This window comes from Ambystoma mexicanum, chromosome 8 (assembly GCF_040938575.1).
Source record: "Ambystoma mexicanum isolate Mex_15411 chromosome 8, UKY_AmexF1_1, whole genome shotgun sequence".
Classification (NCBI taxonomy): Eukaryota; Metazoa; Chordata; class Amphibia; order Caudata; family Ambystomatidae; genus Ambystoma; species Ambystoma mexicanum.
Genome location: NC_090929.1, coordinates 993,187,967 through 993,211,938, shown reverse-complemented (window position 1 = coordinate 993,211,938; position 23,972 = coordinate 993,187,967). Strand labels below are relative to the sequence as shown.

Genomic DNA, 23,972 nt, shown 5'->3' with positions numbered 1-23,972 from the left:
GTCGATGTCCCTCGACAGCCGCCGTATCGACGTCGACGTCATCCTGCCTATAAAGGCCGCGCGCAGCGTCCGTTGCTCAGTTCCGTTTTTCCGCGCTTACTCAGTGCCTCGGAATACCGTTGCTCAGTTCTTAGTCAGATTAATCCTATTTACCTCGAGTCATTCGATCCGTACTCAATGGCTTCCTCGTGGGAACCGACAACTCCTCGATCCGGCTTCAAAAAATGCCGAGATTGTGGGAAAAAGATGTCGTTGACTGACCCTCACAGAGTTTGTCCGTGGTGTTTGGGAGCTGAACACCATTGTTCGGAATGCGAGGACTGTATGTCCATGACAGCTAAGGCCCTGAAGGAGCGTAGGGGGAAGCTGGAGAAAGGTAAGACTTTTAAAGCTTCTTCTTCGTCGACGAAGTCGAGACACTCGTCTCCTCGTCACCATTCGCGCTCCAGGTCTCGGAGTGGGTCTCATCATTCCTCGAGATCGAAGCACTGGAAGAGGAGACGTCGAAGATCCCCTTCTCCGTCTTCCTCTTCCTCTGTTTCGCCAAAAAGAATCCCTTGCCCCACGAAACATAGTTCCCGGGCTGAATGGGAGGAATTCCGCAAAAATATGATGAGCATCTTCGAGAAAGCGGCCTCGACCCCCTCGAAGACTGCCGAGAGCGATGCTCTGGTCGAAAGACCCGAAGGTCAAAAACGCTGCGAGTCGCAGTACCCGGCGAAGGAAACCTCTCGAGCGCGTCTCGAACCCTCGAGTAGGACTATGACCTCCAAACCTTCGACGCCAAGAAAAGTCACGGTTACGACACACCCAGTGACTATCCCCAGGTCCTCGACGTCGATGGCTTCGAGATTGTCGAGTAGAATTCCAATTCTGTCGAGGTCTTCGAGGCCTCCGCCTTTGTTTTCGACGCCACGCTCGAAGCCTTCGGCGTCGACGACATCGACGTTTTCGAGACCGATAATGACAAGTTCGGCACCCTCTGCCTTGGAAATGGGATTTACTCCTTTTATGAGTTCAGAACAATTGAGAACTATGTCCTCAATTTTGGAAGAGGGTGAATTGTCTGAACAGGAAGACACATTTGAGTTGCAGGGACCTGTAACCCCAATTAGAGAGGAATTTTCCTCTGAAGAACGCAGGTTAAAGGATCTTCATGATTCCTTACATGAGGCAAGTGGGTTAGACACTTCCCCTGAGGTGGAGTTTGCTAGGCCAGACCCGGGGGAGCATGCTGAAACCCCCTATAGAGCCTTAATGGCCAGGATCACAGAGTTCATGGGGTGGTCTGCACCTTCACAATCTTTCCAACAAGATGACCTCACGGATATTCTTGACAAAGGCCCACAGGAGGATCCTGTGGTGCCTTTTCATAAAGCTCTTCAGAGGAAGATCATGACAAACTGGGAAACCCCAGATGTAGTACCAGCAGTAAATAAAAAACTGTCTACAAAGTACAGGGTATCTTCTACAGACCTGGAGTTTTTGTCTAAAAACCCATCCCCAGAAAGTCTGGTGGTACAGGCAGCATCCTCTACCGATGTCAAGACGGCTTATCCTACCGTCCCACAGGACAGGGACGATAAAAAATATGATGCAAAGAAAGTCTTTTCAGCATGTAGCATGGCGTTAAAATCTGTTAATGCTATTTGCACCCTAGGTTCAGCCATACACTTTGGGAGTGTGCTTCTACAGCGGCTGACTGCATCCCAGAGGGAGAAGAAGAAGAAAGGGATGCGTTCCTGAATATTATACAGGACGGTAAAGACGCTATGTGCGAATCCCTCCAGACGGGCATTGATTCGGCTGACAGTATCAGCAGAGCAATGGCGGCAAGTACATCAACCAGGAGATTCGCTTGGTTGAGAAAGTCTGGTTTTGCCCCAGATGTGCAAGCCAGGCTCTTGAACATGCCATTCGATGGCTCTTCTTTGTTCGGGAAAAAGGCGGATGACAGTTTAGAGAAACTGCAAACTTCAAAAGCAGCAGCAAAATCCCTAGGAGCTGCAATCCATCAGACTCCTTTTCGTCCCACAGGAACCTCTGCGAGGGGCAAGTCATTTCGCTTCTACTCCGCATTCGGAAGAGGTAGAGGACGACCGGCTCAAAGGGGATAAAGAAGAACTACCCGAGGTGGACGGGGTAGATATTCAAAAGCCGCAGCAACAGCAGGTGCCTCTTTACCATGGGCATCTGCATCAGCCGCCCCAAAACCACTCTGAGGACTTCCCTCACAGGACACCTGTAGGAGGCAGGTTGACTCAACATCTGGCGGTATGGCAGGCTATCACATCAGATGCTTGGGCATTGGAAACAGTTGCCCAAGGTTACTGCCTGCCTTTCCTACGTATACCTCAGAGTCATCCACCGGGGATCAGCTCTCAGAAAGCTCCAGATCCGCTCCTCTTGCAGGAAATTTTGGACCTGCTAGAGAAAGGCGCCATAGAACCGGTACCTGTAGGGGAGAGGAACAAGCTGGTACTCCCCTTACTTTCTCATTCCAAAGAAAGACGGAGGACTGAGACCCATCTTGGACTTGCGAGAATTGAACAAATTCCTCAGAAAAGACAAATTCAAGATGGTCACTCTTTCTCAGATCCTCCAGGCCCTTCAGTTCCAGGACTGGTTGGTATCTCTGGACCTTCAGGACGCTTATTTCCATGTGCCTATCCATCTCAAACACAGGAAATACCTGAGGTTCGCAATTGGCAACTCTCACTATCAATTTCGAGTGCTGCCATTTGGGCTGACCTCCGCCCCGAGCGTCTTCACCAAGTTAATGTCGGTAGTGGCTGCAAGTCTAAGGAGGGAAGGGATTCACGTCTACCCCTACCTGGACGATTGGTTGATCAGGGCTGTTTCTCCGGAACAAGCTCAGATCCAACTAAATCATGTGTGCCACTTCCTTCACAGACTGGGCTTCTCCCTCAATTTAAAGAAGTCACAAATGATACCATCGCAGAGACTCCAGTTCATAGGAGTGATCCTGGACACTTCCCTGGGAAAAGCCTCGCCACCAGAGGTGAGGGCTCAAGATATTCTACAGATGGTTACCAAGTTCCAACATGCCCAACGTCTCCCAGCCTTCGACTTTTTGAGGTTGCTAGGCCTCATGGCATCCTGCATTTTCCTAGTGCCAGAGGCTCGCCTGAGAATGAGATCCCTCCAGTGGGCACTGAGGACTCAGTGGTCACAATTCTCAGGGAGAATGACAGATGATCTTCAGGTTCCCGGCAGGGTGGCTCGAGACCTTCAGTGGTGGGCCTGTCAGGAGAACATTCTGAAAGGAGAACAGTTTTGGCAACCCTGGCCGGAGATAACAGTAGTCACGGATGCCTCACTCACGGGGTGGGGAGCCCACGCCAACGACTTGACCATCAGCGGTCGTTGGTCTCCATCGGAGTCCAGACTACACATCAACCTGTTAGAGCTGAGAGCCATCAGACTTGCGCTGAAGGCGTTCCTGCCAGCTGTACAAGGGAAGAACGTCCTGATAATGACGGACAACACGGTGGCCATGCATTACCTCAACAAAAGAGGAGGCATAGGATCACTACCCCTGTGCAGAGAGGCGATGCAGCTCTGGTTTTGGGCAATCCAAGAAGGAATCTCTCTATCGGCAGTTCACCTAGCCGGAGAGAAGAACTTGACAGCGGACGCTCTGAGCAGGCAGAACACAGTCTCCCACGAGTGGGAGCTAGCTCAGGAAGTCCTTCAAGAGATCTTCGCCCTTTGGGGAACCCCTCAGGTAGATCTGTTCGCCACCAGCCTAAACAGGAAATGCGACCTGTTCTGCTCAAGGGAATTTCCCCCGAGAGGAGCTCTGGGAGACGCGTTCATAGTGGACTGGGAGTTTCCGCTTCTGTACGCGTTCCCACCGGTCCCTGTCATTCCTCAAATGATCAGGAGGTTGAGAAGATTCCGGCGAACCATGATCCTAATTGCCCCGGATTGGGCCAGGAGAACGTGGTACCCGGACCTTCTAGACTTGTCCATCTGCCCTCCAATTCGACTTCCACTCAGAGAGAACCTACTCTCACAGAAGGGAGGTCAGGTTCTCCATCCAGACATCAAAACCCTCAACCTTCACGCTTGGCTTCTGAAAGGCTGAGGTACAAGGATTGGGACCTCCCTGAAGATGTTATGGAGGTGTTGCTTTCGGCAAGGAGGCCAGCAACAAAGTCTTTATACCGCTGCCGTTGGAACAGATTTTGCAGCTGGTGTAGAGAACAGAATATCGACCCTTTTTCATGTGGTACACCAATGGTTTTGTCCTTCCAACTATATTTGGCAAATTCAGGCCTTCAAGTTGGCACCATTAAGGGCTATCTCGCAGCGCTATCCATCTTTAAGCGTACTGCGGAAGAACCATCCTATTTCAAATTACCCTTGGTAATACAGTTTCTAAAGGGGTTAACCAATGTTTATCCCCCAAGACCATTCCAAGTTCCCCTATGGGATTTAAACTTAGTACTAACTTTCCTGATGGGTACACCTTTCGAACCTCTCCATTCTTGTTCGTTAAGATTCCTTACCCTTAAAACTGTTTTATTAATAGCACTTACATCTGCTAGAAGGGTGAGCGAATTACAAGCTCTTTCTTGTAAACCCCCTCACACAATATTTCACAAAGACAAAGTTGTCCTGCAAGTGAAGCCTAATTTCCTCCCAAAGGTGGTTTCTGAATTCCATATCACTCAGAAGATTACCCTACCATCTTTCTATCCTCCTCCTCACCCGGGGAAAGAGGAAGAGAGGTTACACAGGATAGACCCTAGGAGGGCTTTAAGTTTTTACATCAGTAGACTAGCCAGGATAAGACAGGCAGACCAGCTGTTTGTAGGTTACGCAGGTCACAAGCTGGGGTTACCAATAACTAAGCAGACCATTTCCAGATGGATCATTCTAGCCATTCTGGAATGTTATAAACTGGCAGGGAAAGAGCCCCCTCAAAACCTTAGGGCTCATTCGACCAGAGGTATTGCAGCTTCATCGGCCCTCAAAAGAGGGGTGCCGGTTAAAGACATATGTGCGGCCGCTACATGGTCGTCTGTCCATACCTTTACACGTTTTTACAATTTGGATTCCTCCTCCAGTCAAGAGACTAGGTTTGGAAGGGCTGTACTGCATTCTATTCATCAATAGAAGACAGCGTGAAGTCAGTACTCCCTCCTCCGATAATAGAATACTGCTATGGGAGCCTATCTAAGATGAGGAATACGTCGGAGGACACAATCCCTTCGAAGAACAAGTTACTTCTTACCTTGTAACGTTCTTTCGACGGGATGTTCCTCCGACGTATTCCTCATCGACCCTCCCATCCATCCCCGCAGTTCTACTTCCCTTGTTGTTGCAGCTTACGCTCCTTCAGGGTGATTAGTTTAGTCCAGAAAGTATTATTGTGGGCTACAAAACGGAACTGAGCAACGGACGCTGCGCGCGGCCTTTATAGGCAGGATGACGTCGACGTCGATACGCCGGCTGGCGAGGGACATCGACTCGGAGGACGTCGACACGCAGCGCCCTCTAGAGAGAAAAAAATTTCCGAGGCCAGCAGAGCTGGAAGGAGATATCTAAGATGAGGAATACGTCGGAGGAACATCCCGTCGAAAGAACGTTACAAGGTAAGAAGTAACTTGTTCTTCTCTTGACTTACCCAGGAACTTCTAATTTCAGATCACCATACTTGTCACACCACCTGGCTAAGGCCTACATAGTCAAAAAGGAACTTTGGTGGTCTCGTCTGATTAGTGGAGATCGACCATCATGGGCAAACGTGGCAGTAAAAATCTTGGATCAGATTTTTACCAGCACCGATGCGTTGAAATAAAAACAACTTTATTTACGCTGAGGGACAGAAGGAAAGAAGTGAATCCACTGACATATATGCACATCATTGAAATTGTTTCTTTTAAGAAAATCTTCATTTCCAAATCATTTAGAAGCCTTGTAAAAATCGCTATTGGCGATTATAATCTCATAAATAAAAAAAATAAAAAATATGAATATCCTTGCACTCTGGATCTGGTCAAGCATGACTGATATTAATGGCAAAGGTTATCTATTCTTAATTGTTACTTTGTTCAAGGCTCAATAACCTATGCAGGTCCTAAGCGTGCCTTCCTTTTTAGGCACACAAAACCAAGGCGAAGTCGCCAGTGATTTGGAATGCCGTATAAATCCTTTGGCCAGGTTCTCTTCTATATATTCCTTCAAATATTGGTTCTCTTTCTCAGTTAGGGCATACATTCTTCTTCATGGAATTGCAGCTCCAGGTTCTAAATCTATTTTCTAGTCGTAGGATCTATGAGGAGGAACCAGCCTCCTTTTCGTCAAAAACATCTCTCAACTCCCAATAGCAACTCAGTAGCTCTCCAACAGAAGCTCCAATGGAATGACACATACTAATTCCTGCCGAAAGAATAGCTCCTATTCTTTCAGAGTGCTTTTTCTTCTCGCACAGAATAAACCGTGCTCTATGCAAAACGTGGAATGTAGGTTCTCTTTTCTCAATCTATTTTTGGATTGTGCAGAGTTAGCCATGGCATCCCTAAAATCATCTATAGCTGAGGAGCATCAATTAGCTCAAACACCATCTCCTCCCAATGTTCTTTTCCAATCATTAAACCCAAGGGGACAGTTTCATGAGTAATTGGCCCTGAAGACAACTGAGTGCCATCCACTGCCCTTACCTACTCAATTTGCTCTTGGTTTGACTGAAATTCCTAAATTCTTTGCCAACCCCCAATCCAAGAAATTATCTGTGGCTCCTGAATCCAGCATATCCGGTCGCTCACTGATTAATGCTACTTTTAAAAACAAGTATACGTTCAATCTTATATGTGGAACTGAAGTTTGAAGTGTATTCGCAACTTGCTGACTCCTAGTCTTGATGAACTGAATGACTTAGGATATTTTGGACAATTTTGGACAATTCCCTACAGAATGTCCTTCCTTGCCACAATAAAGACCTATATTATTTCTTCTTTTATCATTTTCTTCAGCAGTAAAAGGAGGATGGGATTTTGAAGGGGAACCCTGAAATCTATTCTTCTGTGAAACTATCTCTCCTTTAGGGCGATCACCAGGCATTCTCCATTGTCGCAGCTCTGATAAATTCCTACTTCGCCCACCCTGCCTCCCACTCAGTCTAATATGTAATTGCATCAACAGATCTATTAAACCTTCACAAGTGACTGGTCTCACCACTACCAGGGATAAGGCATCCTTCAACTCTTCTTTCAACCCACATTAAAAAAGAGAGGATCTCTTTTCCTCGAGCCAACCATCTTCAAGCACAAAAGTCTTCAGACAGTCAGACAGCCAGTGTTGTCTGTTTTTTCCAGCCACCTTTTTTTAAAACTTAAGTTCAATGCCTATTTGTCTGTTATTTCTGAAACATTTGTATTGAAGTAGTCAGAGCTTCCCCTTTGGGTTCTATTGTGTGATAGGTGACCATCCCTGATGTAAGTGGTCCTGAGCCAAAGGCAAGAGCCTCCAACAAGGACAAAGGTTTAATTAGCATCTCTTTATAGGAACAGGGAGGAAGTACTGCAGCTATTAAGACTGTCAACAGTGTTGCTCACCTCCAACTAAATGTCTTTATTTTGTATTTTAATAGTAGAAGGGCAATTAAAATACCATTTATGCATACCGTTGCTGCTATATCTATACTGATGCCTTTCGTATTTCTCTTGCACACTGTTAAGATTTGTGCCCAGGGTTTAACCAGCAACTTTTGAAAAATTTAAACATGTTGCAGTGGCTCACTACTCAGAATCCTTGTTTTTAATTCCTGTATTTAAGATAGTATGAGATTGTATATGTTGATGATACTAGAGTACCTGGTATACAGGCTACTTGCTATTTGAAATCATATTGTTGAAGTTTAATTGAAAACTGTACCAATGGTTTTCTCTTGTACACCACTTTGCCTTGTGGCTTGGCTTTGTTCTCGCTAAAGAAAATGCATAGATAGTAAAATAAAATCCATTACTCTGCAGGTTCCTGTGTTATTTACTCAACATGGAGTGGCTGAGCCAAGACTCCGTACTGAAGTAAATCCAACCTCTTCATTGGATTATGCGTGGGATGAACCTACTCTACCACCTTTCATCAGTGTGACAGTTAAAGGAGCAGGCTCTTCAGAAATCACTTGCAATATGAATAATTTACAAGACAGTCGACAGTTATATTATGAGAATTTTATTTACATTGCCGCCACTTATACATTCTCTGGGTAAGTTATTTATTAATAGGTCATGGTTCAGAACTACCATTAATATGTGTTATGTATGCTCTGTGTATTGTGTTTGAGGGATACATTCATTTGTATTGTTATGAAAGTCCCCTCAAGAAAACCTGTGAGACCATGACACGTTCTACCAATGCGCATAAATATGATACAAGTCATGTTAATAGATAGTGTATATAATAAAGTGTATGCCGTGGCTTGCCTTTCTTAGGCTGCACAATCCCATCACTACATGAAGAATGGAAATCACAGGTACAGCGGGATGTAACTAGCGTGATTATATGCGTTATAGATATTAAATGTCAGTCTAAAAACAAAGCTCATTTTTAAGAAGCCTAAAACCTGTCTTATTGTAGCATTTAACATTCAGCAAGATTGATGAAAAAGATGAATAAGAGAGTTTTTGAAGCTCTTACCTTCAGAATGTTTAGTTTGTAATGCTACATAAAAGTGGGCTGGCTTCCTATGACTTAATCAACCAGCAGAAAAGGTGTGTGGACATTTTTGGAATGTGCATGATGTATGTCAGGGTGCAAAATGAGTACTCACCACTAGCCATTGGCAAGTAAGAAATAGTGTAATGTGTATATGTACAGAATTGCAGTGGTGAGTGGCATTTTTTGTTTGGCTAGTAGCTTAACGACCTGTGAAGTTTCGGGGCCTGTGTTACCAACATTGAACACCATATAAGTATTTTACAACCAACCGAAACTCAGTGCATAGAAAAATAACTATATGAAGCGAAAAATAGGAGAGACAGATTAAGTGAATCACCTGGGTTATTTGATACCCAGGTTACCGCCATATCACATGATTTATCCAATAGTGATTATGAGGAGGGATTGGACGACATGTAGAGGGTGGAGCCCACATCTTTACCCTTCGAAGGAGAGCTGGCAAAGGGAAACAATCATGAAGACTCAAGCTTTAACTTATTGGCAGCATTAAACATGGTACTACAATCCTTTAAACGACTATATGATACAGTGGCATTTGAGGTCAGAGCAAATACGGCAACTCTGAGGGACCTACGTTCCATGATAATGTCACAGCAGAGGCCTATATATGGCACGAATGAGCACAAACATATGCCTACAAACAATAGAGCTACATTAGTCCCTAATCTGGCCCAAAATACACCCCTATCGGGGACTAGAGAGAAATCCAGAAAAATGTACTGTATCGTAATTTCAGATACACAAGAACCTGTGTCAGTTAAATTAAAAGAAAAGAATGTGGCTAGTAAAAATAAAAAAAATCTAAAGTGGCTTATATATGCGCAAAATCTTAAAAGCACAGAAAGTTACTAGATCATTGGATGTCACAAACCCAAATAATGGACAGAACCTAAATAATACTACTAAGCATACGACGTCTACAACCCTGAATAACACAGCCTCAGTAAAATCGGGAAGACTACAAGAACCAATCCTGGGAAACAGGCTAACCCTGGAAAGACCACCTGTCAATGTGGCACAAAGCAAGGAATCTTGAAGGATATGAAGAGCGTCTCCAAAGACGGGCTTGGAGGACGTGCATCAACGGGAACAAACGAGAGAACACGATCACAAGGAAACAAAAATGGAGAGAATACTCGCCTACTACTATATAATACAGAGAATTGTCCAGTAAAGGATACGCATATGTATGAGGACCTGCGTTCAGAGTCCAAAAACTCAATGGGTAGGTTGAAAACACTGTTTAACTCTGGATGGAGAGGAAATGAAGGAAGAACACAGATGCCTATAATGTTTTAGTCAGTATTTGACAATGAAAGAAGTACTCCCTTAAACAGAACAAGAATCTTGAATTTACTTGCTTCAGTGCCCGCCTTAAACTCCATTGCCTCCGTCCATATACAGTTTGTACACTTGTATGATAGAGCCTGCCTGGGTAAGGATGCCATGTTCTTTGTATCCAAAATGGTGGAAAATCTAGAGAGCACATATCAGGAGGACATACTACTTAAAGGCTATGAGACCTACCCCATGGTGGTATCAAGCAAAGAAAACGGCTCAGTAAGAAATAACCTAACAATTACAAGGCACTTTGAGAACGACCATCGCAGGTACTTTTCAAGATCACAATTATCTTCCGGATGGGAGGGGCTTCCCAGCACCCTTCTAGAAATCCCAATATGCTGACCAGGCTTTAAAAAATCATGTCTTGAGCTGGAATTCGATGACGTTTAACTCCTTCATACAGAAAAAACAATAGGACAACTCAAGGATCTACGACTTCATACTACTACAAGAGACATGGCTCACCAGTTGTCCTGTGTTGGATGGGTCATTGCCAAATTACAAACCAGCCAAGAAAGGTGCCAGAGGGCGCCCCTGGCGGGGCCTGTTAACAGCCATAGCAAATGGCACTCCGGTTCGAGAACAAAAAATGAAATGTAAATCAGAAGCAGCTCTGGTAACTGAAATAATAAATTCAAGGCAGAAGAATCTGACCCATATGCTAATCATAAACATTGTGGGGTACAATTGACCAGCCCAGCAGAACTCCCCTACCTCAACAAACTACATTTTAGCAGTCACCAGCAGAATGGCTGCGCTGGCTCTGTTGAGCACTATCGCCTTGCATTAAAAGTGTGCTTTGCAGTCTTTAAAATGATGGCTGCGCCGTTTTACCAGCCACACATGGGGCAAGATGAAACACAGAACACCCCGAGAATTGCTGCCAGTAGTTTCTTCAATTGCACCAAAGAAAATAATTCAAAGGCAGCACTGCCATGCTGCCAGCTCAAAACTTTTTCACTGAGAAAGAAAATATTCTGCCTTTTAAAATGACTTCGCTCTGATGCTCTTTTTCATCTGTTCAACAGTACACAGTTCTGATCCAGTGAGACCCAGCTAGGTCCCTCCATATTCAGGTTGTGCTCCAGCAAAAAGGGGGCAGTTCTCATTGAATGACAGGCTGTGTCAGTCAAGATCTGTGGAGTAACAAAGAAACTTCACTTCAAGCCATATGCAAAATGCTTTCATTTTTGGCAACAAAATGACACAGATAAACCCTTCATAAGAAGCTTTCTCTCTCTTTGCTCATGTCAGTTTCACTGGACCCTTGCTTTGAACAGATTCCTGTGTAGTGGAAATTGACTATGGCCATGGAAATGCTCAGAATAAAGATACCAGGAAAAAACGCATTTGAAAGTGACAGCAAAGGAAAGATGAACCATGTGTAAATTGGTGCTTTTTACAAACAAGAAAAGATCTTTTTAAAAGTGAAATAGAAATGTGATGGGGGTTGTGTTAAAACACATTGTTAGGCAGAAACCTGTGCAGTTCCCTCTGGGACCACTGCAAAAGATTTAGGACTACAGGTGTTTGACAGTAAACCCACTTGGTAGCAGTCTGTACCACACAGATTCACTTGGTAGCTGTGGCTGAGCAGTCAGACTTCCCTCAAGAATAGTTAGGCAGTATACAGAGTATTCACAATAGGTCAAAAGAACACAGTAGAACAAGCAAACACTGACCAGAGCTTGGTGTAAAAGAGATATAATTATTTATTTAAAACCACATCTAATAAAACACACAGGCACTAATATTAAGCAGTTCAAAAACACAGTCACTAAAAGATATACACTCCCTTAAAAGAATATTAGACAAGTCTTAAGTAAAGCCCCACTTATTTTCAGACAGCGGTGAGCGCTTAACGCAGATGGCACTCTAATAATTCGGTTTAAAAAGGGAGAGAAAGGCAGAGCATAAATTGAAACAGATCTCAACACTTTCAAAAGAACACAGCAAGAGAGGAAGGCAGAGTCAAACCGTGAAGTTAGAGTTCAGAAAGCCGGATCCACTTTAAGAGGATCAGAACGAAAGGTGTCCAAGGTCACACGGTTGAAAAGTGCACAAAAGTCTCGAAAAGGTTCAGAAAGAGTTGGACCAAAAGAAAGGGACCAGTTAGATGGTCAAGGCGGCCAGCCCAGTCCAGAAGGTTAAGGAATTATTATTACCTTGTAGCAATCTTTAGAAAGGGAGGCCTGGTGGACACAGTACCTTAAAGTGGTGAGAATACTCCAGCGGGGGCAGTTGTTCCTGGCAGCGGATGCAAGTCGGTGCTTCGTCCAGGGGAAGAGAGGTTCTCGTCGGGGAGGAAGACAGGAGTCCGTTGCACTGCCAGGGAAGAAACCAGCCGCGGAGTTCTCAGTTAAAAGGAGCGGTCCTTTTATTCGCGGTCCAGTGGTAAGTGGCTATCCGGTTGCCGGGGTGCTTGGCACGGGCAATTCGACCACAGATCTTCTCTGTCGTCGGGAAGTGGTGAGTCGGTTCCGCAGGGCTCCACCGGTGGTGTCGTAGTAGCAGCTCGGTTCAGCTTCTCAGGTCCTGTGGCGACTTCTGAAGTTCCAGTCCCAAAAGCCCTGCTTTTATGCAGCACACCCCCATTCACTCAGCCTAGCTGTCAATCAAACATGCTAAATGGTGAGCCGGCCGGCTCACCACTTGGGCCAATCACACGAGTGCAACTTGAGTTACCAAGGTAACTCAGTCCAGGGTGCCTAAACCCCGTCCCACATTCCCTGTGGTACCCAGACAGAGTGGCACCACTTTTGGAGGCTTCTGTGGAGTCCTGGCAAAAAAATACCAACCGGCGAATTAATATTAAATAAATAAACCGGCGGAATGTTCGAGGCTATGAGAATTAAATAATTAAAGTAGTGCAGCGATGACTGACTGGATCTGCCCTCCTAATCTTGACTGCTTAACCCGTAGAAATATTCTCCTGCAAGTGGAGAGATGGATTTAGCCACTTGTGGATTCAAGTGATGGCACCCCCACAGTCCTCCCCAACTAATCACCTCCGAAATGCCCTCACAGCAATCTCCCCTTGTATTCTTGAAAAATGAGCTCTCCATCCTGCGTAGATTTGCAGGGGCGCGTTGATTCCAGTTGCTTCACTGGTTTGAAGGCTCGGGAGAGTTCCGGAGAGCATTGACTCTGAGGTTCCTGGTGAGGACCAGTAAGTATTAAGTTCATAGAGTTCAATATGTCCGATATTCACTCTTGTTTCCCCCCTTCCTTTCTTGTCTTGCAGCTGGCTCGTGAAAAGATGCTCTTGTGGCAGCTGGTGGTGCTCAGGTAAGAGTCTGTATTACCCGGCGCTGTCCGGTAAATGTTGCACGAGGAAAACGTGTTGTTTTGTCTCTCTTTACAGATGCGGCACGTGAAAATATGGAGAGTCACAAAAGGATGCCTCCGGTGGTAAATCAGGTAAGTCTATGGTGGTAAGAATTATATTTGTTGGTTCCCTCAACTCACCTTGTGGTTTTCTTTTGTCTCCTAGGTGCCGAAGTTCGGCGAAGAAATGATGGAGGCAGCGCCGACCCGAAGGATGCTGTGAAGACTGGTGTGTATGGCGCGGCTCTGCAGCTGGAGGTGCGGCGCGTGCAGAAATTATGTTCTTTACAGGTCCGGAGACAAGATGGATCCAGAATCAGGTGTGGAATAGAAATAAGTTCGTTTTCTAACCTTGTCTCTTTCTTTCCTCTTTGTTTTAGGAGCTCCGGATTCGAGGCGGGCGTGGTAGAAGACTGGATGCAGGCTGCAGGCACGGTGAGTGTTACGCTGCTGGATGCAGAATAACGCGAAGCGTGTGTTGCTGGTCGGGTGTGGTTTAAATAGCCTCAAAAGTAGTCCCAGGTAAGAAGTCCCTAGAACCACACCCGAGAAAAAAATAGTCCCTGTAGAAAAATAGTCCCTTTCAGGCTTCATGTTGGATTGGAGTCATTTGCAGCATGGTCTGCCTGAGGTAAGTAATGACTATGAGCCTGGCATCTTAGGCGCCAGGACTGATTCCTACTATGAGCCTGGCGCCTAGGGTGCCAGGACTGAACCCAGATAGCCCCTAGCTGGGGCTGCTGAGGTTTTACTAAATGTCTAGATGCCTGCTCCCGGGGCTGATGGACTTGGTCCGGATGCATTGGGGTAGGCATCATGACAAGTAGGTAGCCTCGAACAATGGGAAAATCCCATAGAGATATATTCGCAGTCGAATATAAAAAGTAGTATCCACTGCCACCAGCCAAAACTCGATCACGGGGGACGGAGACGTGCCCTCTCGACTAACAGACCCCGGGGCAATCGAATTGCCCCAACCAGTACGTCCACAGTATGATGGTTTGTACTGGTTTCTGTTCATAATTTGGGACTAGTAAAGCCAATGGTGACTTTACATGCCCTGGGAGACAGTAGTCAGTCCCAGGATATGGAGTCTATGGTGGGGTGTCACTATGACACCCCTGTGTCACGGCACGGAGGGTGCTGTATAACACACATAGTAAAAACACTTGAGACCCTATCGAGTAAAGGACCCCATAGCCCATAAAACACATTAACAGTCAAAGGAACACCACAAATCATGTCCAAGAGAAAGAGTCTCACTCTTGGCAGGAGAAAAAAACAAACTCCAGAAATCCAGCAAAGCTGCTGGGGGACTCACTAGGTTAGGAAATTCAGCCTAAACAGAGAATTCTCCCTAACACACATATAGGATGTTTAATGCCAACAGTCTTGCTTTCTGCTTCAGGAAAGAAAATAAATAAAGTTACTGGGAACCAGCAGGACAGGTTTTTAGGCCCTGGCTTCAAAGGACTGACTACAGGATCTACCTTCCCCCAAGTGTACCAGCATCTGGGGCACATGAATAGGCAGGGGTGAAGCATTTCACGCCCTCATCAAACTCTCAGTGCTCCAGCCAGCTACAATGGATTTCTGGGACACGTAGGTGCGACTTTGTAAGCAGCACCTCCCCTCAACTTAAACTGGGGAGCTTCAAAGACAAATCCATGGCACACAGGGCTAGTGCCTGACAGTTGGCTGTGGGTTGAAGAAAAAAAAGGCCTTATTTGGAAGACAATGCTGACCTTTTGGGGCAAAAGACTGTTCTGAATTAATAAACTTTAAGACTTTTATTTCTGCAACTGGGAAACACAGGAATGCAAATGTTTAACAGTTTCAATGAAATTTTTGTGGCATTAAAACAAGATATTGTGGCTTTCCCTAGCACGTAGGAGACGCAAACGGCAGAGAAATGTAAATTGTGGTAAAAGTATACTGGGTGCAACTATATAACATTTAATGCAAACATGCTCTGTGATAATAGGTACATATTTATAAGATTGTAGAATTTTAGGTGAAATATTTCCCACTGAAAAGTGCGAAGGATTATTAGAAGTAATTCCAAGTGCTGTTTTATGCAATTGCAAAGGTTTTAAAATCTGATTTTTGCCTCCCATTTCAAGGGGAAAGGTCGGACTTTAATTCTGTTTGCTGCCTAGTATACCTTACTCCTTGCTGCTAATTTCTATCCACTCAAGATTCGGGGGTTTCAGGCAGCATTGCAGGGGGAAATCTTATCTCTGGTGCTATCTGCCCGAAAAGTAAAATTGCTCCCATTCATTTGTGCTTTGTGTACGTTATATTAGAAGGTCATACTAAGTGTATTTTATAATTTTACAGTGTTATTATCACCCCACTGGTGATTGCTGCCCAACATTAAATTGTGTGATTTCATTTGGATTTTCAAAATAAATAAATATTGTATTACTATCCACCGGGCTGGTTCATGGTCCATTGTGACCCAGGGTATTTGTAAAAGGGGGTGTGCGACGGGTTGGGTGCCATCTCAGTCTGAATCATTAGTAAAATAAAGTAAGAGTGTTTTAATTGTGCGCTGCATCCTAGGCTAGTGGCAAGAGTACTGGTCTGGTGTGTGACGCCCAGTTAGAATCTGTAAGGCTCACCTGGTATCCACGGGGATGTCACTCAGCCTGTTCTGACCTCTTACAACCTTGAACCCTTCCCTGGTGTCTACTCGACTGGAGACTGGGCCTGAAACACAGGATTGGTAGAGTTTAACTCCCTATTGTCTCTGTGTGCTTGAACCCCTTCTTCCCCGGGGTCCAACCCATTCCTTTGATCCACAGCTCACCTTGTTTTCTTGGAAAGTGTGCTCTCCGTCCTGCTTTCAGCGCAGGGGCGCGTTGATTGATGCAGGCTCGTTGCTGCCTAGTTACTTCACTGGCAAGAGTCCGACAGGTAAGTATAATGAGTCTTTTGAACAGTTCCCTAACTTCATTTCCTTTCCTTCCTTAGATGATGGCCTGCGTCCGGGGATGGCGACGTGCTGCTGAGATGAGTAGCGCTGAAGGTGAGTGAGAGCGCGATGCAACCCTTTCGTATTTGTATTGAACTGAGTTCTTTTTCTGTGTCTTTTAGGTGCCGCGACGTTTTCAGCATGGATGCCGGTTATGAAGAAGAAATGCGGTGAGTAAACGTGGTATGTGGCGCCTATAGATGTTTCCACGCTAACCTGGAGTGTCTTTTCCCTCTTGCAGATGGATGAGAAGTTCCGGAGACAGAGTTCCCCAGAGCGGCTGGGATTCAGGTAAGCGTTTGAAGCTCGTACAGTCTTTAAAAATAAGCGAAGATTTGCTGAATGCTTACTAATGCCTTTTTTCTGTTCTTTTCCCTTTTCCTTAGGAAGCGGCTTGCCGGGATTGGAATGACACCGCCGAAGATGCCCGCAGAACAGAAGAAGCGATGAATGATGGGCAGAAGCACTGCAAGGTAAGGCTGTTCCTAACGGTGTTCTTGTTCTTGCAGGAGCTGAGCGCAGAAGAAAGATTCAGGCCTACTGGAGACCGATCCGAACACGGTGAGTGTCACGCTGCAGGTGCAGAAAACACAAAGCATGTTTCTCAGCCTGGGCGTGGCTTAAATATTCTCTGGGTATCCCAGGTGTCTCTGGGCTGAACCACACCCAAAAGACTAGACTGCACATGCTGTTCTGGGAACCGAAATATGTGGGGGCATCCATCTTGTCCCCATCGAAGCACTACAAGTCCAATCCCCAATGTTATCCTATGGGAGTGAGTGAGTCTGGTGCCACAAGCGCCAAGTCTGACTCCAAGTGGGTCTTTGGAGGGATGGAGAGGCCCTTGAGGGCCATGTAGGTGATCGTGGCCTGGCTCCAGCCTGACCTCTTCGAGGGCTGGGGAAATGAGGGCCGGAATCATGACAGAATCCTTAACAGATTGGGGGCTTGTGCCGGGGATTGAGATTGTGTTTTCACACGTGGCAGCTTAACACAGCAGGCTAACCTTCAAGGTAGTGATACTTTGTGGGGTAGAAAGCTGTGTTACGCTGTAGAAAGCTCCTCCCCAAAACATAGATCCTAAGTACCTGGCCTGTGTGTAAAACTAAAGCAAAATCATCCCCAAACTAGACAAAAAGCAACAGAACGAGGTTACCCTTATATAAGTAAATTAATAAAGAAACACTCTCCATAATGACCACAGTAGAGCTAAACATGGCTAGGCAGCACCTTCTGCACAAATAATTTGTCAGAGGGGAGTGGGCACAGCAAGATGAGGAAGTCTGGCTAGAAGAAATGATGTAACAGGTCACTGCCATGGACATGGATATGTGGCAAGACGCTGGCCTATTACATCAGGCCTTGAGCGAGTTGTACATGACCCCACAAATTAAAGAAGAACAGGTTAAAATGGTCAGAATCACAGCCTACCTATATCTCCATATGGGGATTATGCAGAAAAAATCTGAAGAAAACCGAACTCTTGTGCAAACCCAATCTGAACTCTTAACTCAAATCCAGACTGAGCTAAAATCAGTCAGAATTTGAAGAGCGCCAGAAATTAGGTGCCATAACGCAACAAAGGGATGACCTGGCTGAACAAAGGGGCACTCTGAATCAGGAGAAAAAGGCCCTATACCAGGAAATGTGTACATTAAAAACCAATCCAGAGAGATGGGAGTCAGACCTTCAGGGACTGACTGCATACAATAAGAATGTGAAAAATTAATGGGACAGAGGAGACAAATGGAACTCGAGTTAGAGCAGGTCATGGAGGCTCTAAATGAGCAGAAAAAGGAGGTTCACCTCTTGCAACAGAAATTGTCTGTGTTCCCAGACCATACAGGTAGCGCAAAGAGATAATGAGGCCCTCTGTGAGGAGAACAATGGACTCCACAAGCAGGTGGCAGCTCAAGAGCACGCCATAGAGGCCAGTCAAGCCCTGATAGCCGAGCAAAAGGCTGAGACATTTGCCTACTATCAAGAGGTAGGGCCTGAGAAGGAGAAACTAGGGAGGTTGGAGAAAGAGTAGGCTAGTTAAATCGAGACTTGAGGGACCTTGAACAAGTAGAGAGGGACAGGGCAACCCCTGATCAGTGTGATGCCCTCTCTACTAAGGGCCTCAAACCTGCTTACCAATTTGTATGCCCAAGGCACTGCTGACTTCATGTCTACTGGTTTATATGAGCCAGAAACCATGAGGCCGTCAGAATTAAATAGGCCTAGCATGATGGAGCTGACAGGTCTGCGCCCCTCAGAATTGATGGACAGGCGTCCCTGTATAAATACAAAATATTATGGCTGATGTCTCTGACCTGGAAGCCTCCTATGAGGAGAAAGTCGGGGAATTAGATCTGCAGAAGCACTATCTCCAAAGGGACCATTTGGTTCGATTTGCAGAAAAACAGCATGAAATGAGGCCCCAAAAGAGCATTCTGAAAACCTCCACCCAATCGGGGCAGTGGGGGGGGATCCTCTGCCAACCCTGGAAGCAGGGAGGAGTCAGAGGACTACTCTCCTGGGTGCCACAGGGGAGAAGAAACTAGGCCCCACCATTCTGTGTGCCCCTCACAAGCTCACAGAACCAGGGAGCGCCTAGAAGATCGTGAGGGGACCTCAAACAGTAGCGTCTCTGAGGGCGAGTGGACTCAGGTGAGGCGGCAAAGAAACAGAGGAGAGTTCTGGTGAAAGACCCCACATGTCAGCAGACCCAGAAACTGGGCATGCCCACAGGGTGAAGTGACTGGGTGGCACATCAGCCACCCTCAACAGCAGCCATGGGGCACATCACCAAGGGCACCCCTGAGCATTAAATCAGTGGGAAGGGTTGGCAAGTGACCTATCTAAGTGCCATGCACACCACACCCCTGCTGGTGCACCCTGTGCCAGCGGGATTGTGGTGCGTGAGCAACCACGACTCCGTGCAGCAGTCACAGCAGCATGTTGCAGGCCCAGTTGGCCTGCCCCATGTTGGCATGGCCGACAAGCAACATGGAAGTACACGTCCCCCTGCACCGTGTGAGAAACTTGAAGGTGTCTGTCTGACTAGTTCCCGGGGATCTGTCATCCAGGTGGCCAGGATACAGCCATCGTTATTGGGTCCAGTTCCTGAGGGTAGACTAGTGCGGGCGGATCACCTGGATAAGGTGTCCTCTGGGAGTGGAAGTGGGACACCGATGGCTGAGACACGGTACCCCCTTCCTCATAACCATTTTCAGCAGCCTACCCCATAGGATATTCAAAAACTCTTCCCCCCCCGGCCCCCTTTTCCAACACAAACACTTTCTTACATCATGAAAGACAACAGACTAAAATCAGGGCCGTTTACCCGACATGTCCCAACACGAGGGCCAGGCAGAGTCAGGCAATTGACAATAACTGCACACACCGGATTGCCCTTCGCCTTCCCCACAGGGATAAAAGGTGGAGCAGAAGAGCACACGGAGAGCAAGGACAACCACACGAGAAAGCAGTTATTCCAGGACAGCAGTTCAAGCGTAGGAGAAAGGCGGCCAGAGCTGAAAGGACGTATATGAGGAAATTGCCCTTGTCCTTTTCAACCCAGACCTGTGAAGCCTCTGATAAACGAAACATAAGACCAGGAATCGCAGCTGGCGAATGGTGTGACGGATGTCAGCGGTACGTGGATCCCTCCCGCACTGATAGCCAAGGCGGGGAGACGAGGTTGTCATTGTGGTACCGTCCTTGACTCCAGCGGCAAAAAAAAAGCCAGTTGGTTCAGCACAGCCTGTGGGTCAGAAGAACTGATAGGAACCGGACTGTGTTAAACCCCAAGGTTGCAGTGGCAACATTTAAGAAGATTAAAATATCCCCGAAAGATGGACACACATGCCCCAAGGGGAGGGAGGGAGGGGTTGGGGGGGAGGGATGTTGCACTGTTTATTGTTATGTTGACACATAAAATCAATAAAGACGAGTTTAAAAAAAAAGATTAAAATGGCACAGAGGTGTTTTTGTGCATGAACGTTGTATCGGAGTCAGAGTGGTCCGGCACCACGTAGGCGCTCATTCGAAGGGACTCTGACTGATGTCCTGCTCCTGAACAAGGAGAATATGTTAAGCGTAGAAATCGAAGTGGTCCTGCAGTGGGTTAGGTTGACTCCCGCGCATAGTTGACTCTTTGGTTGTTGTAGGAACTACAATTACCAAAAGGCCTCGGGAGGCTGGTGAGAAATGTCAGTGGTCATACGAGGGTCAAGCCAAACCCCCTTGTACAGTCAAAAGTCTTTGGCCTGTAGTGGAGGCAAATGTGAACCCTTGTACAAGATGGCGGAGCGACCTCTGATGGGCCCATGGGATCAGAGCTCACCCTCGAGTACTTTTAAGACAAAATAGCTGCACCTAAGGGGAGGATGGGGTGCAGGATTGTCTTACTCCAACACAAATCAATAAGGACATTTCAATTGTTTGGCAATGGGAAGTCAGTTTAATGACAAGTACAAAAAACAGGCAAACAAATGGAAATCAACAGTGATGCGATCGCCTGTCTCGCTTCAATTTCCACAATCTTCATTCTAACAGTAACAGTTATTCCCAAAATTCGTCATCATTGAGTTTGTCTTGCAGTTCTTTTCGTTGGAAAAGGTAACTTAAGTATAGGTGCTCTATCTGTATATGGTAACGGAGCGTGAGGACTGGATAACTCTTATCGGGTGGGCGTCTGCGCCCATCCCTCTACATCACTCGTGATAGACGTCACTACAATTATGACGTCTTATTGGTTATACTAGCTATAGGACCCTAGATTATTTGGTCCATTGTGATTGGGTAGGTTACACCCCTAGACATAAATCTCCACTTTAATTAGCAGCATGCAGAATAGACACCCAGGTGCATTGTGCTCCAAAATTCACCCTGCCTCCCTTCCATCAATCAGTACTTTAGGGCTATGTGTCAATTAGTTGGCTGAGGATGGCCTCGAAACTGTAGCTTCTTATCAGGAAAAGTTATGGCATCCTCGGGTTCTGGGTGACATCAGAAGTTGATACAACTTCGCCCTTGGCTGGTCACGTGTCTGTTCATCGTGAATCTGCTTCATTTTCCTTCTTTTCGTGTATTTGATTCTTCCGTAGCCTCGCCACCTACCTGGGGCCTCCTTATCTCGACCTTCACTGGCTGGCTGCTATGCTCTGAAGTTTTGATTCTTCGATGTTGCCGCTCTCCTCCCTTCCTTAGGTTGACCTCGAATTCCCAGGCATGACCTGCTTCTTACTGAGTTTCGATTCTGCTCTTTCCTTTGGCTTTAGCTGGAATATGAATCCTGGCCTTGTTAGCCCCTTGCAGCCTAGGCTTAATTCTGCTTTTACAAAATGGAGTCGCACTTGTATAGTGTGTTTCATTGAGGTAGATATATAATTGGCGCTTGCCGCTCTATTCTTCTACTAAGCATTGCAAGCAGTACCGTTTCCTTGGCTTCTTGCGTTCCAAGCCTATTTATAGGCATTTTAGTCAGTTACGTATTGTCATCCTTCCTTCATGGTTACGTTCTTCGTGCTGCAATGTTGTTTCTTCTTTTAAGTCTGTCGCACCATTGTTCATAGGTTTTCGTTTTTGTGTGTCATCCTTTCGATTGTCCTTTATATTCATCTGTACGTCTGTTCGGGCTCTCATGTCGTCACCATTTGCCTTCCATTAAAGCTCTTTGGGTCTCTTCGGGGACTGTCTGTAAGTAGTCTTCATTTTGTGTCAGTTGCTGGTACGGTTGCCTTAGTGGGTACTGGCCTGTCCATGGTTGTCTGGTTATAGGCACTTCAACAGGTATGCTCTTCTGATGGGCACCGGGCAGAGGCCTAGAGCTGCTCTCTGTTGGTTCATTTGTTCCTCATACGTCACATACCTTGGCAAGTATGTTCCTGGTACCTCGAAATGTGGGGCTGGGGTGCAGGCCATGTCTGGGACCTCCTCTACACTCTACTGAGGGATGCCTGTGAATTGGGGTGAACAGTAGCGCACCGGTGAACATTGTGTTGACAGGAGTGAAGCCGGCTGAGGGATGTCCACAGTGAGAGATTGTTTAAAAAGACATTGAGACTCATGAATACGACAGGCGAAAGTATTCGGAGCAGAAAGGCTGTATTGTCATTTTGTGGACACTTTTCTTTCTTTTCTTGTGAACAATATCCCACACTGTTTTATCACTTAGCAATAAGAATTGGTAATAGTTCTTTTTTAGTATAGGCCTTTTTATTTTGACTAGACACCACTGGGACTCCCTTATTATTATTTTGATGGTCGTAGCTTGATCCCATCTTAGATTTAGGTTGGGTGTTTTTCTCACCCATTCATACAGTTTAATAAACACCCTTGAACTGTGATCATTTGTGTCTGTCTTTACTGTTGCCACCATGAGTTCCTTATAACCAACATGGGCTCAGCTGGCCAATCACTGTACAACACAGCACCACCCAGCTGGCTGCACAGCAGTGCCCCATAGAGCCATGCCAGTGCCATAGAGTAAGCCACCACACGCACAACAAGGTGTGTAGTGGCATGAAGAGCCACAAGCATGCAAGACATACATGGACACCCTGCCCTTCCCACACACAGGCCAAGAACCAACAGGCCATGTGTCACACAGTCAATGCAGCAACCATCCCCACAATGCTTTGCCCACATGCAATCCCCCCTGACCAACCATGCCCTTCTGCCTGAATGTGTGGAGGTCCTACTCTGTCAGGCATGGTTTTACCACGTGTGTTAGCATGCAAGACACATTTGCTATGGTACAAAGTGCCTGTTTCCTACCGGCACTCACGCATCACCATAGGCATCGGAGGAGGATGAGGGGACAGGCCCATCTGGAAGTGGCACATCCAGGCCGCCAAGGCCAGCCACCACCTACACCCCACAAAGACACAGACCGTCAAATCCTAGGCGGATGGCCTGCCTTGAAACACTGCAGCAAAACAAGGCCAAGTCTAGGGCAACACCACAGCCCACCAGAAGCACCTCAAAAAGGCCCACTGCATCCACTCCTGCAGCTGGTGAGACAGACACTGAGGACACACCTCCAGACAGGGTGGCTGCAGAGATACAGCTGGACATCAGCCCATTGTCAACGCCTGCTGAATGGCCACAAACCCCTGAGACCCTTCACCGCCACCAACAGGCCCAGACACCTGAGCCAGACGCCGACACGCCATCCTATGCACCTGTGCCCAGACCCGATACACAGCCCTTATCCCAGTCAGCACACTGAACCAAGCAACACTGTGCTGCAGAGGGTGGAGAAGATGGAGAGGCGACAGAGAGACATGAGGCAATTGGGCATGCCCATACAGAACACCTGCAGGTAATCCGTGACTGCTTGCAAGGGGCCACCCGCAAGATTGTGCTGCCCATCACTAGGAACCGGGTGGAGGCAGCTGCCAGTACTGCCTCCCTGAAAATGTATGGGGAGAGGGTCAAGGAGATGACCATAGGGGTCTATGTGCTTGCAGAGGCCATCCGCCAGAGCACAGAGGTCACACCCCAGCATATCCAGGGGCCAGGCTCGATAGGTTCATGTTCAACTACGCTCACTGAGGAGTTGCATCAGGGTACTCCCAGGCTTCGGTCCCAGCCTCTTTTGGGCTCAAGATCACCTGCGCCT

The 23,972-nt window shown here is 46.6% G+C and overlaps 1 protein-coding gene across 1 annotated transcript in view; it reads left to right on the top strand.

Annotated features, from left to right (window-relative positions):
• Positions 1–23,972, top strand: part of VPS13D (vacuolar protein sorting 13 homolog D) — a 3,263,180-nt gene that overhangs the window by 2,677,781 nt on the left and 561,427 nt on the right. The window contains exon 54 of the mRNA XM_069610908.1: positions 8,004–8,239. Within this exon, the coding sequence (XP_069467009.1) occupies positions 8,004–8,239 (236 nt within the window). The remainder of the gene's footprint in view (positions 1–8,003; positions 8,240–23,972) is intronic.